The sequence below is a fragment of the Thamnophis elegans genome, chromosome Z (genome assembly GCF_009769535.1).
Source record: "Thamnophis elegans isolate rThaEle1 chromosome Z, rThaEle1.pri, whole genome shotgun sequence".
NCBI classification, from domain to species: Eukaryota; Metazoa; Chordata; class Lepidosauria; order Squamata; family Colubridae; genus Thamnophis; species Thamnophis elegans.
This window is the reverse complement of record NC_045558.1, coordinates 53,783,539-53,805,517: the sequence shown is the minus strand read 5'-3', so window position 1 is coordinate 53,805,517 and position 21,979 is coordinate 53,783,539. Positions and strand designations below refer to the sequence as shown.

The 21,979-nt window shown below is 41.6% G+C and overlaps 1 protein-coding gene across 1 annotated transcript in view; it reads right to left on the bottom strand.

Moving 5' to 3' along the window:
• SH3BP5 (SH3 domain binding protein 5) overlaps positions 1 to 21,979 on the bottom strand; it is a 66,353-nt gene that overhangs the window by 41,287 nt on the left and 3,087 nt on the right. Inside the window, exon 2 of the mRNA XM_032235704.1 lies at positions 17,803 to 17,865. Coding sequence (XP_032091595.1) covers positions 17,803 to 17,865 — 63 coding nt within the window. The remainder of the gene's footprint in view (positions 1 to 17,802; positions 17,866 to 21,979) is intronic.

The window sequence follows — 21,979 nt, the reverse complement described above, 5'->3', positions numbered from 1 at the left end:
TGTGGCTTGGTGGTCATGGGACTGGGTGGGTGTGGGTAGTGGGTGTGGGTGAGTGGTCATGTGAATGGATAGGCATGGAAACTCACTCACATCGAGGGGTGTCTTGCCTCGCCCTGCTTGCCTGGCCTCCGGAGCTCTTCTGGTCTTGGTCTATTAATTTGTCTACTACTACAGTATCTGGTTGATTATCTAATGCCTGCCTGTCCTTCTTGATACAGAACTCCCACTGATTCTTAGCTCTATTATTCTCCACAATCTTCTGGCTGGAGAATTGTGGGAGTTAAAGTCCATATATCTTTCAGCTGAGAGACACTAATCGACCCCTTGGGTTCTGTCTAGTGTGGTAAATCCCTGCTTCTATGGATCTGGTGCTTAGTGCCTGTTCTTGTGCGTTATGATCAGTGATCAGTCCTGCCTTTTACACACACACCAGGAATAATTATAATGATTTCTCACTCATTTCTATACTAGTAGTAGAAACAAAATAAGCAGCCATAAATGTAATCTAAAGTTTTATTTGGATTCCGATGCATATTTATTGTTGTGAATGCTTTTGAAAAACAGTGGTTGGGAAGACTTGCCACAGATAAGTTTACAAAGCACCTATTTCAAAGAACATTTCTTAATTGTGTATTCTTACTTGCCCTCTTGTACTGTACCACTGCATTTTGGATTCAAATGCAAAAAAATATATTTTGGAGAGCACAAAGGAATGCTACAACTGTGCAATTATTTAAGGCAGCTGCATTTTCCCCTGGGATTATGCAGTTTCCTAGGATTATGCAGCTGCCTTTCTGCCCCAGAAAAGGCTATATTTTGTTTAAAGAATTGCAGACAAATGCATCCCTGTCCACCAATGCAATACAAAGCAAAACAGTCCTACACTTACAATTTTTCTGCTTTTTCAAGACATGTGGATGCACTTCTGAACAAAACACTGGCTGCAGATAGCTCTCTTTTTTTACAAAGTTCACAAATGGCTCAATGAGTTAACAACTGACTGGCTGATCTTGGGTCAGTCATTCTCCAGTCCAGCCTATCTCACAGGACTGTGGTGGGGAAAATAGGAGGGATATTTGAAATGTTTTCTGCTTTGAATTTCTCATACCAATAATGATGGAATATAAATAAAGAAATAAATCATTTTTTCTGGTGTTTTGCATTGTGGCAAGTCAGCTTCCCATTTTTTAAAAAGTTTAAACATATTTTGAAGAATATATAAATACAGATGGAATAAATAAATTGCCAAGCAACTAGCGAGGTATGTACAGGCATACATTGGTCCTCTGGGTGGTACAAATGAGGACTGCAGTCCTCAGATAATTGGTAGAGCATATAGATCTGTCGTTAAATCACTATTCTCTGTCTTCTTTTTTAATACTGCGAATCCACTCTTCTCAGATGACCCTTTTTTCAAATTCAGAGAGCCTATCAAAATAGTCAACACGAACAGTTTGTATGAAAAGTAATCACATGAGCTTATTTAAATAATTGGAAAATACAGTATAAAGTAATTGTGTGGAAACAGGATCCAATATTTTTATTTTCATTCTTAATTCTAAGGTACTTCTATGGATAATGAACAGCAAATTCATCTCCTCCAAATTTCCCATCTCCTACTTATTCCTTTGTTAATAGAATTTGTTTCTACTAAATCAGTGGTTCTCAACCTGTGGGTCAGGACCCCTTTGGGGGTCGAATGACCCTTTCACAGTGATCACCTAAGATCATTGGAAAACACATATTTTCAAAAAAAAATACGGAAAACATAAAATAATTTTATGGTTGGGGGTCACCACAACATGAGGAACTGTATTAAAGAGTCACAGCATTAGGAAGGTTGAGACCCACTGTACTAAATAATAAAAGCGATCTACTTATGTACTTATGCTACAAGTATGCAATTTAAATATTTCTAGTTGTGGAAAATATGGCATATAACATTTAGATACCTTATGATCAAACTGGTTTCTGTATGCTTTTCCTTCTAGACAAAACTTCTGTCCCACAGGGAATCCTCGCTTCTGACCCCAGTAGGTGAGCAGGTAAGGGGGGGAAACATTCTCCCAGCCAGCCCAGCCATGCAGATTCCTGGGGCGGGGGGGAATGAGCATCCTCTCAGCTAGTGGCCATACAACTTCTCAGCCAGGCAGATGAGCCTCTTCCTGGCTACTGTGGTCATGCAGCCTCCCGGACTATATTTGTGAGAGTTAAAAGAACTAGGTGGCAGTTTTTACTGCTCAATAAGATTTTTTAACTTTTTTCTTTTTTTAAAAAATAAATCTTAAATACAAAATTAAATAATTATTTATTTATTTATTTAATCATATTTGTATTGGATTGAAGTCTTTAATTTCATGGAAAGTTCTTTTTTTTTAAAAAAAAAGCAGAAATCGAACTGTTCCCATATTATTGTAGCTCCAAGGATTTGCAGGTGTGTTTGTGTCTTTTGTCATGATGCTCTAACCTATTTTCTGCAGGAGCTTAAGTTACAAAAAGGATTTGCAGGTGTGTTTGTGTCTTTTGTCATGATGCTCTAACCTATTTTCTGCAGGAGCTTAAGTTACAAAAATTGTTCAAGTGACATAGAAATAGATAGGCTTTGGAGAGGTTAGATATAATTAAGATGTTTGCTTTATTGCTAAATGCATTCAATACTCAGCATTCAACACCATCATTCCAGTTATTCTTCTAACTAATTAAATCAGCTAGCAGTACCTGACCACACTTTTAATTGGATTATAAGCTTCTTAACAAACAGGAAGCAGCAGGTGAAGCTAGGCAAAATCACTTCAGATACCTATACAATTAGCAGTCCCCACAGGACTGTGCGCTCTCTCCACTTCACTTCTTTCTATATACCAATGACTGCATCTCAAATAATCCCTCTATTAAATTACTGAAGTTTGCAAATGATACAACAGTGATTGGTCTCATTTGAGACAACAACAAATCTGCATACAGACAGGAGATTGAACAATTAGCCTTGTGGTGTGACCAGAACAACCTTGAACTAAACATATCCAAACCGTAGAAATGGCAGTGGACTTTAGAAGAAACCCTCCCATACTATCACCTCTTACAATACTAGACAACACAGTTTCAACAGTACAGACCTTCACATTTCTAGGTTCTAGCTTATATCAAAATGGACACGTAACATCAAAAACATCCCCCAAAAAGCACAACAAAGAATGTTCTTTCTGCGCCAAATCAGAAAGCTCAGACTGCCCAAGGAGCTACTGATTCTCTTCTACAGAGGAATTATTGAGTCTGTCATCTGCACCTCTATAACTGTCTGGTTTGGCTCTGCAACCAAACAAGACAAACACAGACTTCAATGGATAATTAGAACTGCCGGAAAAAAAATTGCTACCAATCTGCCCTAGGAGGCATGCACGGGCTAGAAAATGAACTTCCAGTTTCAAGTACGCACATGTTCACTAGCAAACTAGTCTTCCAGTTTCTGGCACACATGTGCACACAACAATCAGCTATCCGGCACACATGCTCATGCCAGAAAATGGAAGACCAGCTCTTCCAGTTTCTGGCACTACCACACGCACAAAGACCAGCTGATCATCATATGCACATTTGCGCCAGAAACCCAGAAGAGGAACGGGCGACGCCGCGCATGTCAGGTGACTTGGCTCCATGTGCCACTTCAGGTGTGCCATAGGTTCACCATTATGGTTATAAAGCATTGCACACCTGAACTAGACACAGTGTAGAGCAGCAAACTGCCATGCGCCTTAGTAACTGATTACCACAACTATCTATGAGCTCACCCAATTAGTTGAACCAGGCACTACCAGGGAGTTATATGAGATTTTACCTGGCTGGGATGGTCTTAGAGATTGACAAGGAGAATAAGCCAATAAGATGCTGTTGCTCTTGCTTTGCCTGTTGAAACTGTATAAAAGCTAAATAAACTCTGCAGAGGCAGACAGACAGATCTGGCACCCAAACAGGGATGGGGACATTCTCCGGGGAAGCAACAGCCAACATAATTATCTTCCATCTGGAAAAGACCCCAAAGTGCACTTTCATCCTACGGGATCCCTCAAATGTAAGTATGGGTTGCAGTCTGTCTCTATACCAGCAACAACACGTAAAAGAACTTAGATTCTTGTTACAGAAATCAGGTGTTACAGCATCTGAGGCAGGCATAAGGAAGCTGGTAGAAGAGATAGGGAAACAATGTTTCTGGTATCCAGAACGAGGAACACTTCGTTTATGTAACTGGACAAGGATAGGGAAAATTTTACATCTTAAACCCCGGCTCAAGTAAAGATATTACATCTATGGTCTCAGTACCGTCATGCAGTGGAAAAATTTGGCTCTAAAGTTTTGGCAGGATAACAATTGACCACAAAACCTCTGCCTGATTATGATCAAGTAAAAATTATTCCCCTGAAATCATCTTCAATTGGACTTTCAGCTCCTCATGGAGAGGTTAATTCTTCTGCTTCTCCACAGCCATTGTTCACCCCCATGAGGCAAATTTTAGAGAAACAATTAGCAAAAGAGGGGGGGGATATAGAAGATATGTTTTCTGTCTGTTCACCTAATTTGATTTCACAAGATCATGAAGCAATTAGCTTAAAGGATTGTTTTTCCTCTATCCCACTCTGCCCCCTGATCAGGAACAGTTTATCTTCATTGTGCCTGCCATTTTCTCTATCCCCCTCCCCTCCCCGATCAGGAAGAGTTTGTTTTTACTGTGCCTGTTTCTGGCAAGCCTCAGCAAGCCTTCTCTAATATCAGGCAGAAGGCTACTGAGTTGTATCCTGATTTTATTAACAGATAGCATGATGCTTTAAGACGACAGATAGAAAATCCTGAGGCTCAGATGGAGTTGTTGATGAAATTAGCAAAAGAAAACGCTACTTCCGAATGCCAAAGGGCAATTATTGGTCTTGGAAAGAATCCTGATTTGGTAGATATGATTAAAGTGTGTCAAGATATAGGAAGAGCCTCTTGTCAAACTAATTTACTGGCGGCTGCTTTATCGCAAGGCAGCAAGCCTCAAGGAAAGTGTTACAACTATGATACACCTGGTCATTTTAAAAGGGAATGTCGAAATCCAGGAGGGGCGTATGTCTGCAGCCTCCTGCAGCCCTTTCCATCAAGAGTCGAAACCCAAAGCAAAATGTCCAAAGTTATTTCATTGGTTGATTTACACATTTACTTAGTCCTTCTTTGTGTCAGATTTATGTTGCAGAATTGAATCCTTTTTGTAAACGTTATCCATTGGCTTTGGTAAATCATTATATGAATGATATTTTAATTGGAGCTCCAATGATACAACTTAATTGGCTTTCAGAAATACAAAATTATTATGGATTGCAAATTGCTCCAAAAAAAATACAACTGCATGAAATGTTGCAATCTTTTCTTGCTCTGGTTTTTCTTTGTTTAACTGTACACAAAGGTATTTTGCTAATTAATTTATGGCAGTTGCTGGGGACCCTTACTTGGAGTCATCTGTATTCTTCTTTGCCGGTAGGTATACTTAGTCCTTTATTTGATTTATTGACCAAAGGAAAACACCCCAAAAATTTGATTCCTTCTGCAGCTACAGTTGAGATGATTAATGATATTTTGAGTATTCAGTTTGTGGATTGTATTTCTTGTAGAGACTGTCAGCTAACTCTTTTGATGTTTTCTACTAGTAAGCTGCCTATGGGAGTGTTGAGTGTATTAGAAGACAAAAAGACCCCATCCCTAAATGTTTTGTCATTTATCCAGGCAGTTGCTGAATTAATAACCTTGGGACCTACTTAAGCCTGTCGCAGAAATTGGACAGATTTGATTAATATTGTTCTTCCTATTCCGAAATCTGATTTTCAATTTTATTTTCAGAATAATTTATCTCTTCAGTGTGCTTTAACTGATTATGTGGGCTGTAGTGCATATCATTTGCCTAAAGATCCTTGGCTTGCGTGTTTAATGACTTCTTCTTTTCCTGTTCATCCATTGCTTTCGTTTTCTCTGCTTTTGCAAGCTTTTACTGTTTTTCAGATAGAGGGCGAACTGGAGGAGCGATTGATTACAAGGACTCTCATGATAATACCTGGAAGTTGTCCTACACAGCAATACAGTCATCTCTACAATGTTCAGAGTTAGCTGTTGCTATTTTAGCTTTTTATACCTTTTTTCAACAGCTTTTAACTTAACTTCTGACTTTCATTATGTGTGTCAACTTATTTTTAATCTTCCAGGTGCTTATATCACACCCAGGATTGACTTAATTTCATGGCTTTGTTTTTAATTTTGCAGCAATTTTTATAAGACCGAAAGTATTTATATTTTGTTTCTCATGTACATAGTCATTTGTTTCTTTCAGGACCTCTTTCTTAAGGCAACAGTTATGTGGATGCTGCTGTCTATGTTTTACCTACTCTCTTTTCAGATCCATTCTTTAGTTACTTTTTTTTTCATCAGAAGGCAAGTGGGCTGGCACAAGCTTGCCATATTCCACTCGACCAGGCCAAGCAGAGTTAATCCCGATGGTTTGGCTTCTAATCAACTATGGCAAATGAATGTCACCTATGTTCCCTCTTTGGCTCCCTGGAAGTATATTCATTTATCTATTGATAGCTATTCAGGAGCTCTTTGGGCCACACCTCAACGAGGAGAAACAGCTAATCATGTTATTTCTCATCTTTTTTCAGCCTCCTCCTCTTTAAAAACTGATAATGGCCTATTCTTCATTGGCATTTTTGCAATTTTGTAAAACTTGGAATATTGTTTTTACTCATGGGCTACCCTACAATTCCACAGGTCAAGCCATTGTGAAAAGTGCTAATTGGTCCTTTAAGGACTGTCTTCACAAACAAATAAAAAAAGAAGGCTCTCGGGTACCCAATTTGGCATATCCCAATTTGGCGTGGGTAACACAACAGGTCAAAAAAGGTTTGCCTTCCCCTCTAGGGGGACAATGATATGCTGTGCTTGCTTCTACAGGGCCTTTATGGATTCTAGTACATTGTGTTCATCCAGCTAAGAATGTTGTGGTACCAGTCCCCAAATCCAATTCTAGAAATGGCCCAGATGATTCTACAGATAGCACACTGGCCAACACGATCTTGTTGGACCAGCTGTCCAGTGACATGGGGAGACGTGAAAAAAACTGACCACCAAAACACAAGCAGTATTGCAACAACAAGTGTAGCAAATCCCCAAGAATTTGTGCGCTGCCATTTTTGCGGTTTTAACTGCTAATTCCTTAGCCATCATTTGTTTATGTTTGATTGTTAATTGCTGTCCTTTAGCAACAACAGCTGTCATCTCACCCAAACATTCGCTTGAACAATGAATGAAGCAAAACCTATGGGTGCAGCTAGCTAATATCACACACATTGATGTCTTTTGCTTATCTGAATCATATAACATGGAAAATTTGCTTTCTACATGTTTGGTCCCTGTTTGTATCCTGCCTGCAGTAATTCAAAACTTCACTGGTTTGACTAAATTGCTATGGAATGAAAACTTTAACTATAAGACTATATCTAGTTGGGGGTTGGCTGCCTATGATCCACCCCCGATGCTATTGCTTTTAACACCCCGATAGTAGCAGTTCCTGAAAATATAAGATGCAGAAAAATAGTTAATTGTACATTTTCAAGTAAAAAACCTCACTTTCTTCATATTCGTTCACTTGCTTTAAACTGTACAGCTTTTGAGGAGACTTCCTTTCATTTTGTTCATGTTTGGCTCCCGCAAGGATGTTTTTTTATATGTGGTCAAGAAACTTTTAATTATATTCCTGCTAATATTAGTGAAGCACAGTGTTGTCTCAGCTGGTTAATTCCTGTTTTGCTTTCCAAACAGCAACTTCACTCAAGCCGTTTTCGACATGGAGTCATGCTAGACAGCACTTGTAACTCTGAGACAGCTTTACTTAATAAAGTAGAATATGTAGCATTGGCTGTGTTTATAGTGGGTGTGACAGGACTTGCTGCTTGTGCTCATCTTAATATTAATCCTGTTGCGTGTAATTTGGCAAAAAAAAATAATGCTATTTGTTTAGTTATTTTAGTAATTAATGTGTTGTTTCAATCTTTCAGATGAATCACAAACCATCCAGCACCAGCTCAATATTTTACAATTTGGCCTCTGATTTGAAAATTGATACTTTAAAATCTTGGTGGGAAAGCTTTTGAGCTTGGTTGCCCACAGGCTTATTGGGAAATGTCCTATGTTATTTAGTCATTATTTGTGCGATTTTGATTGATGGGTGCTGTTTTGTTCAGTGTCTTCCCTCTCTTTGCAATATATGTATCACAGCTTTTTGCCCTAAACTCCCTTCCATACAGGGTAACCTGTATAAGTAATTATGTTCCTTTTTTTATTATGATTCTTTTATTAACCCCTCTTATGATACCTTGTCTAACAAAATAAAAAAGAGTGAGATGTAGAGGTTATACAAAGGTTACAAAGAGGCCGTGAGCAACAAACTGCCATGTGCCTTAGTAACCAATTACCTCAACTATCTATGAACTCACCTAATTAGTAGAATCAGGCACTACCAGGGAGTTATGTGAGATTCTACCCTGACTGGGATGGTCTTAGAGATTGACAAGGAGAATAAGCCAATAAGATGCTGTTGCTATCTATGCTTTTGCTTTGCTTGTTGAAACTGTATAAAAGCCAAATAAACTCTGCAGAGGCAGACAGACATTTTGGACACCTGCTGTGATGGATTTCTGAGTCCTACAACACAGGGACAGTTTTTTACTGCATGACATCATTCTGCTAAACAACTACCATATTTTTCGGACTATAAGACACACTGGAACATAAGACGCACCAAGATTTTGAAGAGGTAAATTAAAAAAAAAACTTTTTGCACTCTGCAGGCCTCCCAAACCTATGCACGCCTCATTTTTTGTGAAAAATGGGGCATGCAGAGAGTTTGAGAGGCCTGCAAAGTGCTCCTGGGGCCTGGGGGGGGGGGAAGCAAAACCGAGCAAAAAACGGGCCTGTTTTTTGCAAAACAAGGCATGAAAGGGTCATTCGACCCCCAAAGGGGTCCCAATCCACAGGTTGAGAACCACTTTCTTAGATATTGTCCACATCAACATGACAAAGGTCACAGAATCTTTCTCTCTCATTACCTAGATCAAATGGTTGTTTAATGTATTTTCATAGCCCTCTACAATTCCAATTTTCTTCCCTCTTGTAAAAAGTTTGGGTTTTCTGCACTTTAAAAAAAAAGCCCATAAATTCCTGACAAGATTATTGTATAGTCTCATGGAGAATTAGAAGGCATATTTTCATGTCTTAAGCGTTTTAATCAGGAGTAGGTTTCCAACAAGTATTTATAAGGAACTTGAAAGCTAAATTACACATAACATTAATTGTGCATAATCAATATAAAATGTTTAAGTTAAATTTTAAAATTTTAAAAAGTTGAAGCAGGAAAACAAGCAAGATCAGGAAATTATTCTTCGCTTGAAAGCTACCAGAAAGCAGGGAACATAGCCAACAAGTGTTTCCTTCCTGGCGTTAATCACATCTTTTTTGAGGGGGGAGGATGTTACATGTAAAGGAAATAATTATAATAATTATTTATTAATATAATAATTATTATAATTCCTTCCCTTGTATAATTGTCATGATTCCATTTATCCTTTCCGCTAGATCAGCAATTTTAGTCTTCAGTCTAAAAAATATACAGATTTTTCAAAATAAAATTTTAACGAAGTTAACATTTTAACCAAATTTACACTGTTCACTGGTCAGGCTGGCAGACAAATATGGATCTTTTAATCCAACACACCTTGGGAAGATAATATTGGCAACCTTATATACAATTACCGTATATTTGATGTATGACTCCAGAAGTTGCAACTAAAAATCCTACGGTGAACATTTTCAATCTACCATTTTCCAGAGAAGTTGACAAGAGACTTTCAAAATTTTCTTTTAGCATGGCTTCTGTTTTTTTTTTACTGGAAAAGCGGGTTTTTATAGTTCCAACTCCTCTGGAGGATGGTATGTTTGGAAAATACTTCATTCCGGAAACCCCAGCTAGCAATCTGAAGTCATGATGAAAATGCCTTAATTTCACAGATTTACCCATAATTTAAACTGGCAAACCATGAGCATCCTTGGCCAAGCTAAGTCCAAGAACATTAAGGAATTCCTAGAAACTTGGCAGTTCAGACAAATTAGTTATCAATAGGCACAAAGAATTAACACAACATTTACACATCATTCAGGAGAAAATAAAAAATTTAAAAAGGAAATAAGAAGATCAGAATGTCTCCTCATTAGCAATCATCATCCACATAAGCAGGGATTAATATCAGGGTTAATACCAGACCAATAATGAAGCAGTAAACAATACTCCACTCAAAGAACTACCATTTCAAACAAACAATCGATCAGTAAACAACAACCTATTCAACTACCAAGGGAGAAAACATTCTATCCACATTGGCAGAGAAAACAACTATATATAAATAGAGCAAATCTCACTGAAAATGTTACCTAGTTCAACCTTTCCCAACCTTTCTAGCTCTGCAGACCACAGGCGGCAGCAAGAGCACTGCTTGCACAAATGCAACTTCGGGTACTCATGCTGACCCACTGCTTCAATGGCCCAGTTCCCATCAGGATGCAGCCCAGCACCAGGCCACAGCCCGGGCACTGGGGACTCCTGACCTGGAGAATGAAATATCTGCAACATCTGCACCAAGGAATCTAAGCCACACCTCAACCAAAGCTAGCCTTGCCCAAAACATATATTCTAATAACGATAGGGAGATAGCTTTTACTTAACCATGATACTAAATTATCATAGACTAATACTACCAAATTAAAAGAATCATATCTCTATATATGGAGATGAATAAAAACAAAATTTCTCCTGCTAAGTACAACAGTGTTCACTAACATTATTATTTCTCCTACTGTGTTTCCCCAAAAATAAGACCAAGTCTTATATTTTTTGGGCAGCCAAAAAAGACACCAGGCCTTATTTTCAGGGAGGTCTTATATTTTCCTCATTTTTTTTTTTGCGTACTGGGAATGGAGTGTGGACGAGCTTCCCCTCCCACCTAGTGCCTCCATGGCATCCACTAAACAGATGATCTGCCACTTTTGGAGCCACCATGGCCTCCGCTAAACAGCTGAACTATTGCTGCTTTCGGAACCTGAACAGCCTCCACAAAACATCTGATCTCAGCCTGCATGTCTTTGCTAAGCAGTTGATCTGCTGCTGCTTTCAGAGCCTGCATGTCTTCACTAAACAGATCTGCTGCTGCTTTTGAAGCTTGAACAGCATCCGCAAAACAGCTGATCTGCCACCACTTTCGGAGCCTGCATGTCTTTGCTAAACAGCAGGTTCAGCTCCAAGCCATGCATTGGCAGGGTGTCACATGGTCAACATGAGAAGCTTGGCAACTGACCCCTACCAGTACCTTTTGCAACCTCCTAACAAGAAAAATTAATGGGGAACTTTCAATGGGGGATTACCAGCTGGTTCACTTAACAACTGGCTAGAAAGGTTGTAAAATAAGACAAAACTCACAATTGCAAATCCCAAGCACTACTCCAGGGCAACCATTGTGCCAAATCCCAACCATCACCCCAGGCCTTTGGGTTAATGGGTAAATGAATTTATTGATTTAAAGTTTATTTTGACCAACAGACAATATGAGTGCCAAAGGAAAGAGCTATTCTGTCGAATTAAAGAAAAGAAACATGGAGGACTCTCAGGGCAAGAATCTTATAGCTTTCTGCAAAGAGAACAAGGTGGATCCTTGTATGGTCCGAAAATGATGAGCAGAGTACAATAACCTCAATCAATAGGTGCACGAAGAAAATTCTAAGAAGTGCAAGGTTGGATCAGGTCAGCAACTATTGTTTCCTGAACTTAAAGGTCAGATCTCTGAATGGATTTCTGACAGGAGAGCAAAAGCTTTAGTTGTGCGCAGGGCTGATATCCAAGCATTTGCCCTTGCAATGGCACCACAGTTACAAATTTCCCTCGAAAAATTCAAAGCATAAGAACACTGACTGGATGCCTTCCTTCAGCGATATGAACTGTTTAAGATCAACCACACTGTTCAAGCTGGAGGATGCTGAACTTATCAAATGTGCACTTGCAACAAATGGCGTTGACTTTTCCTAATACCAACTCTCCAACATGATTGGCATGCATGAAACTGCAGTGTTTATGGGCCCAGGGTATCAAACCACAATTCATCAGAGGGGTATAATGTCAATCTCTCTACCTTCATTTAGGCAATTTGTCTGGATGGAAACAAAGCTCCACTTCTAATCATCACTAAGGGCAGGAAAGAAAAGATTGAACATGTTTCAGGGATTTGTGTTCTTGAAACTGAAAAGGCCTGGTGCATGCAAGGATTTATACAGAAGAAGGTTGATTTAATGCTACCACTTATTGTGCGAGGTCATTCACAGCCAGTCATATGACCCCCGCCAAGCCATACCCACAGAAGCGGAAGTAAAAAAAATGAAATCCACCCCTGAGCGGCAGATCTGTTTAGCGAAGACATGCAGGCTCCAAAAACAGTGGCAGATCAGCTGTTTCACAGAGGCCATTGAGGCTCCAAAAGCGGCAGCAGATCTGTTTAGCGAAGACATGCAGGCTCTGAAAGCAGTGGCAGATCAGCTGTTTCCCAGTGGTACCTTAGGCAATTCTTTCCCCTTGCCTTCCCCCTCTACAACTCCTCACCTCGTGTCATGTCACTACAAGAACCAAAAGAAATGGCTGGCACCAACTGCAATGGCACTTAAATAGGTCTTATTTTGGAGGGGTTAGCCTGTATTTAGCACATGAGCCAATAAGGTGATAGGGCCTACTTTTGGGGGAGGTCCTATTTTCAGGGAAACAAGGTATTTCTCACATTATTTTTTGATTTTAAAAAATCCACAAGAGGTGAAATATAAAATATAAACTTTGTCCATAATTTTAATTGGTGCACTCTGGATTTAAAACAAGTGGCAATACCAGCTTTATAAAATAGACAGACTCAAATAATAATAAGATTTTCTATTCCAAATTCCTACCTACACAGGATGTGCACTTCTACAGTATTCTAACAGGTAAGCATAAAATAAAGATAATAAAGATATCATTACCTTTGGCTATTAATTTCCATAAACACCCTACTGATCAAGTTACTGGTATATGCTGAAAAGTAGGTGAATGCTCCATAACACTCCTGCCTGATTCAAAAAGCCATATATGGAAAGCACCAGCCAGTAAAGTTGGAAATATCTCTTGCTGCCCTTTGCATACATTAACATCGAGAGATCCTAGCAGAGGTTGCCTGGTTAACACTGCTGTAGTTTCCCAGAATAGCTGTTTCCCCTTTGCCAAGACTCTGAATTTTGATCTGATTATGATGAACCAAAAGAGGTTTAAATGTTAAGGTACAAGAAATTAATGTTAGGTAAGCACAATTTAGCCTTTTCCAACAGATACACAAGGTATAAATCACACAAACCTATATGAAAGGGATCAGAAAATGATCTAAATGGTTTGGTTATGCATCATATTAAGGCAACATGTGGATTTGTACCACAAAAACCAATGCCAAACAAATAGCATTTTTCTTTTATGGAAGCTATATCTTCTCCAATAAAAATATTTCATTATGTGGGACCTTAGCCGGCAACCCATTAGAAGCTCGAAAGGGCTTCTACCAGTGGTAGAACTTGGCATGATGTGCTGTATGAGGAGGAATTGATCAACCCATGTTTGCCAATCTCCTGGGCCCATCCTGAATAGGGCTTCATTTGCAGATCGCACCATGCTCTCTGCCTGACCATTGGAAGCCAGATGGAATGGAGCAATCAGGGCATGTCTGATTCCCTGTGCTGCTCGAATTGCATGGCTGTGAATTGGGGCCCGTTGTCAGAGACCAAAACATTGAGCAGGCTGTGAGTGGAGAAGTCTCTGTAGTGCCTTGATGACTGCTTCTACCATGGTAGAGGTCATGAGGATTACTTCTAGCCATTTCGAGTAGGCATCCAGGGCCAGCAAAATCTATGTGCACCCTAGCCCATGGTGCTTGAGGTCGCTCCCACTCCTTAGCGGGCACCTCTGGGGAACTGGTGTGGACTCCTGGCACGGTGTGCAGGTAGTCACCCATTCTTCTATCTCGCTGTCCAGTTAGACCACCATACGTAACTCCTGGCCAAAGATTTCATCCTGACAATTCCAGGATGCCCTATGTACAAGGCCTCTAATACTGCAATGCACAGTTTGGGTGGAACAACAACCTGGTCCTCCCACAGTAGACAACCATTTATTACTGACAGCTCTCATCACATTTGCAGTAAGACATTTTAAATTCAGACCCCACAGGCCCCTTGGGCCGCTCCCTCCACACCCAGTTCCAAACCTGTCGGAATGTAGAGTCTTTTGCTGAGTGGCGGGTGACATCACAAGACAAGACAGGACCAGCCTCAAGATAGTCAATGAGGAGGACTGGCGTCTCGAGGGTAAGCTCTGCAAGCAGTTCAGGCAATGGGCATTGACTCAAGGCGTCGGCATGCCCCAAGGTAGAGCCAGGTCGATGGACAAGGTGATAACTGTAGGCCGCGAGGAAGATTGTCCATCTGGTCATTCGCAGCAACAAAGAAGCAGGGGTAGGCTGGTCCCCAGCCAGTATTCCCAGTAATGGTTTGTGGTCTGTGATAAGTTCAAAGTCACGACCGTAGATGTATTCGTTGAACCGGTGAATGCAGCCAGAGCCTCGCTGTCCAGTTAGCTGTAGTTCCACTCGGCAGCAGACAATATACGTGAGTAGTAGGTGATGGGCGCCTCAGTTCCATTTGGCATGCGGTGGCTGAGGACGACTCCAACGTCAAACAGGAAGCATTGCACGTTACGACAAATGGCAGGGTCTGGCTATATTGGACCAAAAACGTGTCCACTGACAGCAGTTTCTTCACCCCGGCAAATACAGCTACTTCAGTTCTGCCCCAGGACCACTTGGCATGTTTGCTGAGAAGCCGATGCAAAGGTTCAGCAACCGTGGCTTTCTGCTTTAGAAAAACACTGTAGAAGTTAAGGAGCCTGAGGAACGCCTGCAGTTCGGTCTGATTGTGAGGTGTAGGGGCATCCTGGATTTCCTTAATTTTTTTGTTAGTCAGGTGAATCCCAGAGCCATCGATGAGGTACCCTAGGAATTCAACCCTTGGCACGTTAATTTGGCATTTTTCTTTTTTGAGGCGGAAGCCTTTGTCTCTGATTCTGGCCAGAACAGTTCCCAATCTTTTAAATAATTGTGCCTTATTTGCAGCCAATACCAATATGTCAGCAAAATAGGGGACGACTCCTGGAATCCCCTGCAAAAGCCATTCCATGACGCTTTGGAACAGTCCAGGGCGATACTAACTCCGAATTGAAGGCGGGTGCATTTGAATGCACCTCTTTGTGGCACAATGGTTTGGGCCTCTCCCATGGCGCCATCTACAGGCAACTGCTTTTTTGGTCGCTTTGTGTGGACTTGGCCTATGGAGGTGTGGTAGGTGACTCTGGTGTCGCCTTCTGTTCGCCATGGTGGCGGCTGCAATGCCCCTCGGTTGGGCCTCTGCTGGCGGTTAGGTATGCTTCTGGGCTTCCAGGTTGTAGCAGGGCGATCGCTTCTACAGACCTTGGTGATGTGCCCCTTGCGTTCGCAGCATTGACAGATGGCATCGCGGAAACAGTAATGCGTTCTGAGGTGGTTTCCTCCACAGCCGGCGCAAGGTGGGAAATGCGGTTCAAAATTTCATGCCACCTTCGTGCGGTCACTGCGCATGCGGTAGCTGTCATCTTCACTCTCAGAGCTTTCAGGCTCTGTGGCCTCGCGATGCACGCCTGCGCTCTTCTGCGCACTCTTTGGACTATTTTGGCACTGCAGGGTTTCCGTAGATTTAATTGAAGACTCTGTAGCCCTGACTTCAGGGTGATTTGGAGAGTGAGATTAGGCTTTGCTAATAAACTCCTCTGCAGGCCAATGTCCCTAACACCGCATATGATGCGGTCAAGTAGTAGTTCATCAAGATCTCTAAACTCGCAGTGCGGCCTTTCTGAGTGCCGCAACGTATTTGTTAATGGATTCCCCTTGTTTTTGGTTACAGATGTTGGATTCGTGCTTCCGGCGTATTTAGATGGTCTGGGAGCGTAGTGTGTCCTCAGTGTCTGTTATAAAACTGACCAAGCGACCAATTGGAGTGGTGTTGGCTCGGACAAATCCTTCGTCGCCTCGAACAACTCTGGTCTGCAGTAGCTCAGGAACATATTCTTTTTCTGGCCTTCAGAAAGGCCCCTGAGGTCGTTGGCTTCGAGGAACCAATTGAACCTCATCAAGTAAGATTCCAAGTGTTCGGTGGCTGAGTTGTACGGAGTCAGTGGGGCATGCATTGTCATCTTGTGTTCCTGAGCGTATTTGAATTTGCCACTCAATGATGGCTGCTCGATGCCGCACCATGCTCCAGGCTGGATTGACTTGCTGAATTGTCACATTCTTTTTGTCTGTCTAGTTGTCTTCCGATCCCATCCTCGTCGCCAGTGTTAGATCGGGGGAATGAAGGCACACTCAGGATTCAGAGTAACAAACAGCTCTTTATTAGCACAAGTCAACTATGTACAATCCAGCGAAGGTTCAGTCTGACAGCAGCCCTTTTATAGGGAGCTGTCAGACCCTTCGACTAATCAGATTGAATCTCTGTTCCCACCGGAACAGAGGACCTTGGTGTAAACCATTACCATTGTTTCTGGCATCTAACAGTTTTGTTTTTCTTGTTATTATTTTTTGCTGTGAAAAATAAACCAGATTCAGGAAAAAAAACAAGCATTCTGAATTATTACTGGCTTATAGGCCCATCTTGTTTGGACCAACCTAACCACAGAGTCTATTATAGCTGTCTGCAACTCATTAGCATTACACACACAAAATTGGAAGGGAGAGGCTGAGTCACCCACCACCTTGCTAATTCATAGTAAGTTAGGAATTCTGAATTATTGTTATGTCCAAATATAATTTACAATTGCTCTGGGTGTCATGTGGCTTTATATTCGCAGAAAAGAAAGATCAGAAAATATATTTTCATGTGTTAAATTTATATTTACTGACAAAGAAATAAAAGGAGATAAATACAAATTTAACACAAAAATAGTTTGTCACAAAAGTGACTGCCTGCAAAGGCCTCTGGATTGGGGTTGAAAGGCAAAAGTGGAAGCAGTATGCTCCGTCCCATATTTGGGTAGACCAGGTTGCCCTGATTTAAAAAAAATAAACATATTTTCATGTGGTCTCAAATTAATTTGATAGCTGCATTGTTTTGTGTTGTTTTTGTGAATTTAGAAATACAATAATTTTGTTACTACTATATTTTTCTATATGTTTTAACATTTTTATTTTTAATAATCTATATAGTTTTGAGATAAATGAATTCTATTTATAAATTTACTTTCCTACTTTTTTCTAATTTTTGTACCCCAAGAAAATGTACGTTTGGTACTTTAAGAAAATAAAACAATGTTTTGAAACAACATTAATTGCCACATGGATTCCTAAGCATGATTTTTTGGGTTGGTGTAAGATTAATAAAGAAGATTAATGGAATCCATGGTACTATGCACAGAACCTTTCATTCAATTTCAGTATCAGAGATGGATATAGTTGACTTTCTTTTCCTTCATTCACTGATTTAATCCATACAAATGTTTTCATCAGTTTCTTTTGCAAAAATCTTTTCCAGCGGAAATGTAATAAATAAAAGAAATATAGCTGAATGTTTAGATAAAACAGCAAAGAAAAATTGTACCTCAAGTTCCGTTTCTCTCCGATTAATATAATCTGTAGATTGATTCAACTTTTCTAGTTCTACCTAGAAGAAAGTCAAAATAATATGTTGAGTAATAAGACACTGAGGGAGCCGTGGGAGGAAACAAGTTATTAAGTGTCATCTGGCAATTCACAGAGAGGCCCTTAATGGAATGTTAAATAGAAACAGAAGGCTAGAAAACATTTAAAAGTAAAATTGAACTTTACTTTAGCTAGGCTGTTTGAAAGGGCAGAAACAGAGACCAGACAGCTTTTGAAGCTTAATTTTTAACATAATTCTAATTTCAGTTTCAGGGTTTTTGTTTTTTTTCTATTACTATTGAACTCTGCATAATTGTTTAGTGTGGCACTCTTAGCAAAATGACAAATGATCAAAAGATTGGGAAAAAGTGGGATGACAAATACAACATATTCTCTTAGTTCTTGAAGGCCCTAAGTGTTTGGTTCCAATAGTAAATAAAGAAATTCCATGCAAAAGTCATAGCATAAAATTAAGGTGACCAGACGTCCCGCTTTTGGCGGGACACCCCCGCTTTTTAATGCATTTTCCCGCGTCCTGCACGCTTTTTTTAAAAGTACACTTTTTTTGGCGCTCGCAGCTCCCGCCCATCAGCTGCTAGCTTGCTGGGCTGGCTCATCGTTCTGTTCTCTATCCTACCTACCTACAAATTTAATCCAGCCCAGCCTGCCGCTCACTGATTGGATTGGCCTGGACTCCAGCCAATCAGTGAGCTGGCTGGGATGGAAAACGCGGCGTGCTTAAAGTTTTCCATCCCAGCCAGCTCACTGATTGGCTGGAGTCCGCTTAGCATGCCGCATGAGTCCCCCGCCCATTCGTTGCCGCTCGCATGGGCGGGGTAGCGTAGCGAGTGAGCGGGGAGCGAGCTCGCCTTTCCAGCTCCACTTCCAGACAAGCTGTGGGAAAACCTCTGCGAAAAGTGCCACCTGGGGCCGCCGCTTCTTCTCCGAACTCAGAGTAAGTGACGGGCGGGGCGAGTGAGCGGGATCGCCGCCCGCTGCACTGCAGCTGACTCACCCCGGGCCGGGCGGGCTGGGAGGCTCTGGGCGTCCGGGCGGGAAGAGCGCAGAGAAAGGCAGAGCGGCGCTCGACGCGACTCTATTTCTGCTGGAGGAGTCCCTAGATAGGGAAGGTGGGTGGCGAGGCAGAGCAAGGGAGCGCAAACAGCGGATCCCGGGCTCATATGCAGAGGGAGCTCTCCAGGCACAGGAGCGCTGGAAAAGTGCTCCACTCGTGCACCCACCGGGACGGAGCACGCTCGCTCGCTCGCTCCAGCCCTGCCTGCCGGCACGACTTTGAAGTATTGGCTTGCCGCTTGCCTTCCACGTCGGCCCGCGCGGAAGGCAATCCAGCCCTTTCAAAGTCATGCCGGCAGTTTAGAACTCGCCCGCCATTCAGCGAAACATCTTTCGCTGAATGGCGGCCGAGGGGCACGCTAAAGTGCCGGCATGAGTTTGAAGGGCTGGCTTGCCGCTTGCCTTCCATGTCGGCCCGCGCGGAAGGCAATCCAGCCCTTTCAAAGTCATGCTGGCAGTTTAGAACTCGCCCGCCATTCAGCGAAACATCTTTCGCTGAATGGCGGCCGAGGGGCACGCTAAAGTGCCGGCATGAGTTTGAAGGGCTGGCTTGCCGCTTGCCTTCCACGTCGGCCCGCGCGGAAGGCAATCCAGCCCTTTCAAAGTCATGCTGGCAGTTTAGAACTCACGCCGCCGCTTCTTCTTCTTCCCCGGCCTTCCCAGTTAGCTTGCTTGAAGCTCCGAGGAGGCGGGAGGAGGGTCGCAGGAGTGGAAGTGGGGGGAGGTCTCCCCGGCCGGGAAGAGCTGAGAGGCTGCCGGCTCCTTTCGCAGGAAAATTAACTTTTCTTGGCGAAATCCTGCCCCCCCTCCGCGTGGGTGAGTGGTCGGCTGTCCTCTTCCCGTAAGCCACCCGGAGTTACCTGTGTGTGAGGTGGGCTGCCCTATGCATTTGCGTGTGTGCGCTGGAGAGAGAGTGAAAAAGAGAGGGAGAAATAATTATATTAATTAGATAGATCAATCTTTCTCCACCTTGGAGACTTGAAAGTGTGTGGACTTCAATTCCCAGAAAGGGAGTTGGGAGAAAGGGAGAAAGGAGGAGAGAATGAAAGGAAGATGGGGGAAAGAAGAAAGAGGTAAGGAGAGGAGGATGGAAAGGAGAGAAAGAGGGGGAGAGAGGGTAGAAAGGGGAAGAGGAAGAGCAGGAGTAGGAGAAAGGTAAGGGAAGAAGGAAGGGGAAGGAGAGGAGGAAGGAGGAAAGTAGAGAAGGGAGGGAGGGAGAAAGGAAAGGGAAAGGAAAGGAGGATGGAAGGGAGAGAAAAGGAAGGAGAGAGGGTAGGAAGGGAAAGAGGAAGAGCAGGAGCAAAGGAGAGGTAAGGGAAGAAGGAAGGGGAAGGAGAGGAGGAAGGAAGAAAGTAGAGAAGGGAGAGAGGGTGAAAAGAAAGAGGTAAGGAGAGGAGGATGGAAAGGAGAGAAAGAGGAGGAGAGAGGGTAGGAAGGGGATGAGGAAGAGCAGGAGTAGGAGAAAGGTACAGGAAGAAGGAAGGGAAAGGAGAGCAGGAAGGAAGAAAGTAGAGAAGGGAGGAAGGGAGAAAAGAAAGGGAAAATAAGGTGGTGTTATAACAGGAGGAAGGGATGGTAAACAAAGCAACCCAAACTGTATATTATAACCTATTAAATGAAATAATAAATGTATAAGAATGATAAATGTTAAAACACTTGTAACCAAATGACATGCTATATGTGATGATGGGTTTTTTTCTTTTTGTTTTGTTTTGTTTTTATTGTTGTGGGTATGTGTCATCTATGTAACAAAAAAAAATAAAAAAAGTTGATAGGCAAGAGGAAGGAGGAAGGAAGGAAAAAAGAAAAAGAGGGAGAGAGGAAAGAAGAAAAGATGGAACTAGAAAGGAAAGAAGGGAGGGTGGGAGGAAAGGGGAAGACAGAGAAAGAGCAGAAAGACAGAGAAGGTGAAGGTAGATAGGCAGAAAGAAGGAAGAAGGAAGAAATAGGAAAGGAGGGAAGGAGGAAGGAACAGAAGCGAAGAGGAAGAGAGAAATGGAAAGAGCAGAAAGACAGAGAAGGTAGATAGGCAAAAGAAATGAAGCTGAAAGAATGGAAGGAGGAAGGAAGAGAAAAAAGGAGGAACGGAGTGAGTGAGGAAAGAAGAGAGGATGGAAGGAGAAAGGAAGGAAAAGAGGGAAAGAGCAGAAGACAGATAAGGTGAAGGTAGATAAGCAAGAGGAATGAAGGAAGAAGTGAGGAGTCTCGAGGAGGGGGAAAACATTTAGTGACCAAAGTTACAATGGCATTGAAAAAAGTGACTGATGACCATTTTTCACACTTAGCGACCATTGCGACCATTTTTCACACTTAGCGACCGTTGCAGCATCCTCATGGTCACGTGATCAAAATTTTGTTTGGCAACAGATTTGTATTTATGCTGGTTTCAGTGTCCTGGGGTGACCTTTTGACAAAAAAAAATTTTTTAATCAAGCCCCCCCCCCCCCCCCCCCCGGTCAAAGGCGTCCCTCTTTTCCAATCTGAAAATCTGGTCACCTTACATAAAATACTAAAAAAAAAATTATTTATTATATATTTGCCCTGTCATTCTTTCAAGGAGAAAAAGACAATGTACATATTTTTCTCACATTCTCACTAAAACAGTAAAAAGACTCTCTGAAGTACAACTTCTAGTAAGAGAGAGATTTGACAAAGCTCATATGGCTATCAATGTTCTTGACTGAATTCCTTGCATGATGTCTATATGGCAGAGAAGGGGATAAGTATGAAGTCATGAATTATGTAATTTACATTATTTTCACAGTGATGCCGTTTTATCATTCTTTGTATCAGATAGTTATATCAATATTATAACTAGAGTTTACATATCTAGATTTTTAAGAGGGAAAATAAAGATTTTCAGAGGCTTGTTTACTAATTGTTACAATAGTATTACAGAGCAAACTAGCATAATTGCTCCACATTCATTAAGAGTGCCAATAATATAAACAAGGAGATGTTTGAACAGATAAACTTACTGAAAAGTTAGATGTTTATTTTTGTGCTACTGCCAGTATCTATCTATAAAAAAAAAATCAACCATTTTAAATGCACTTAAGAAA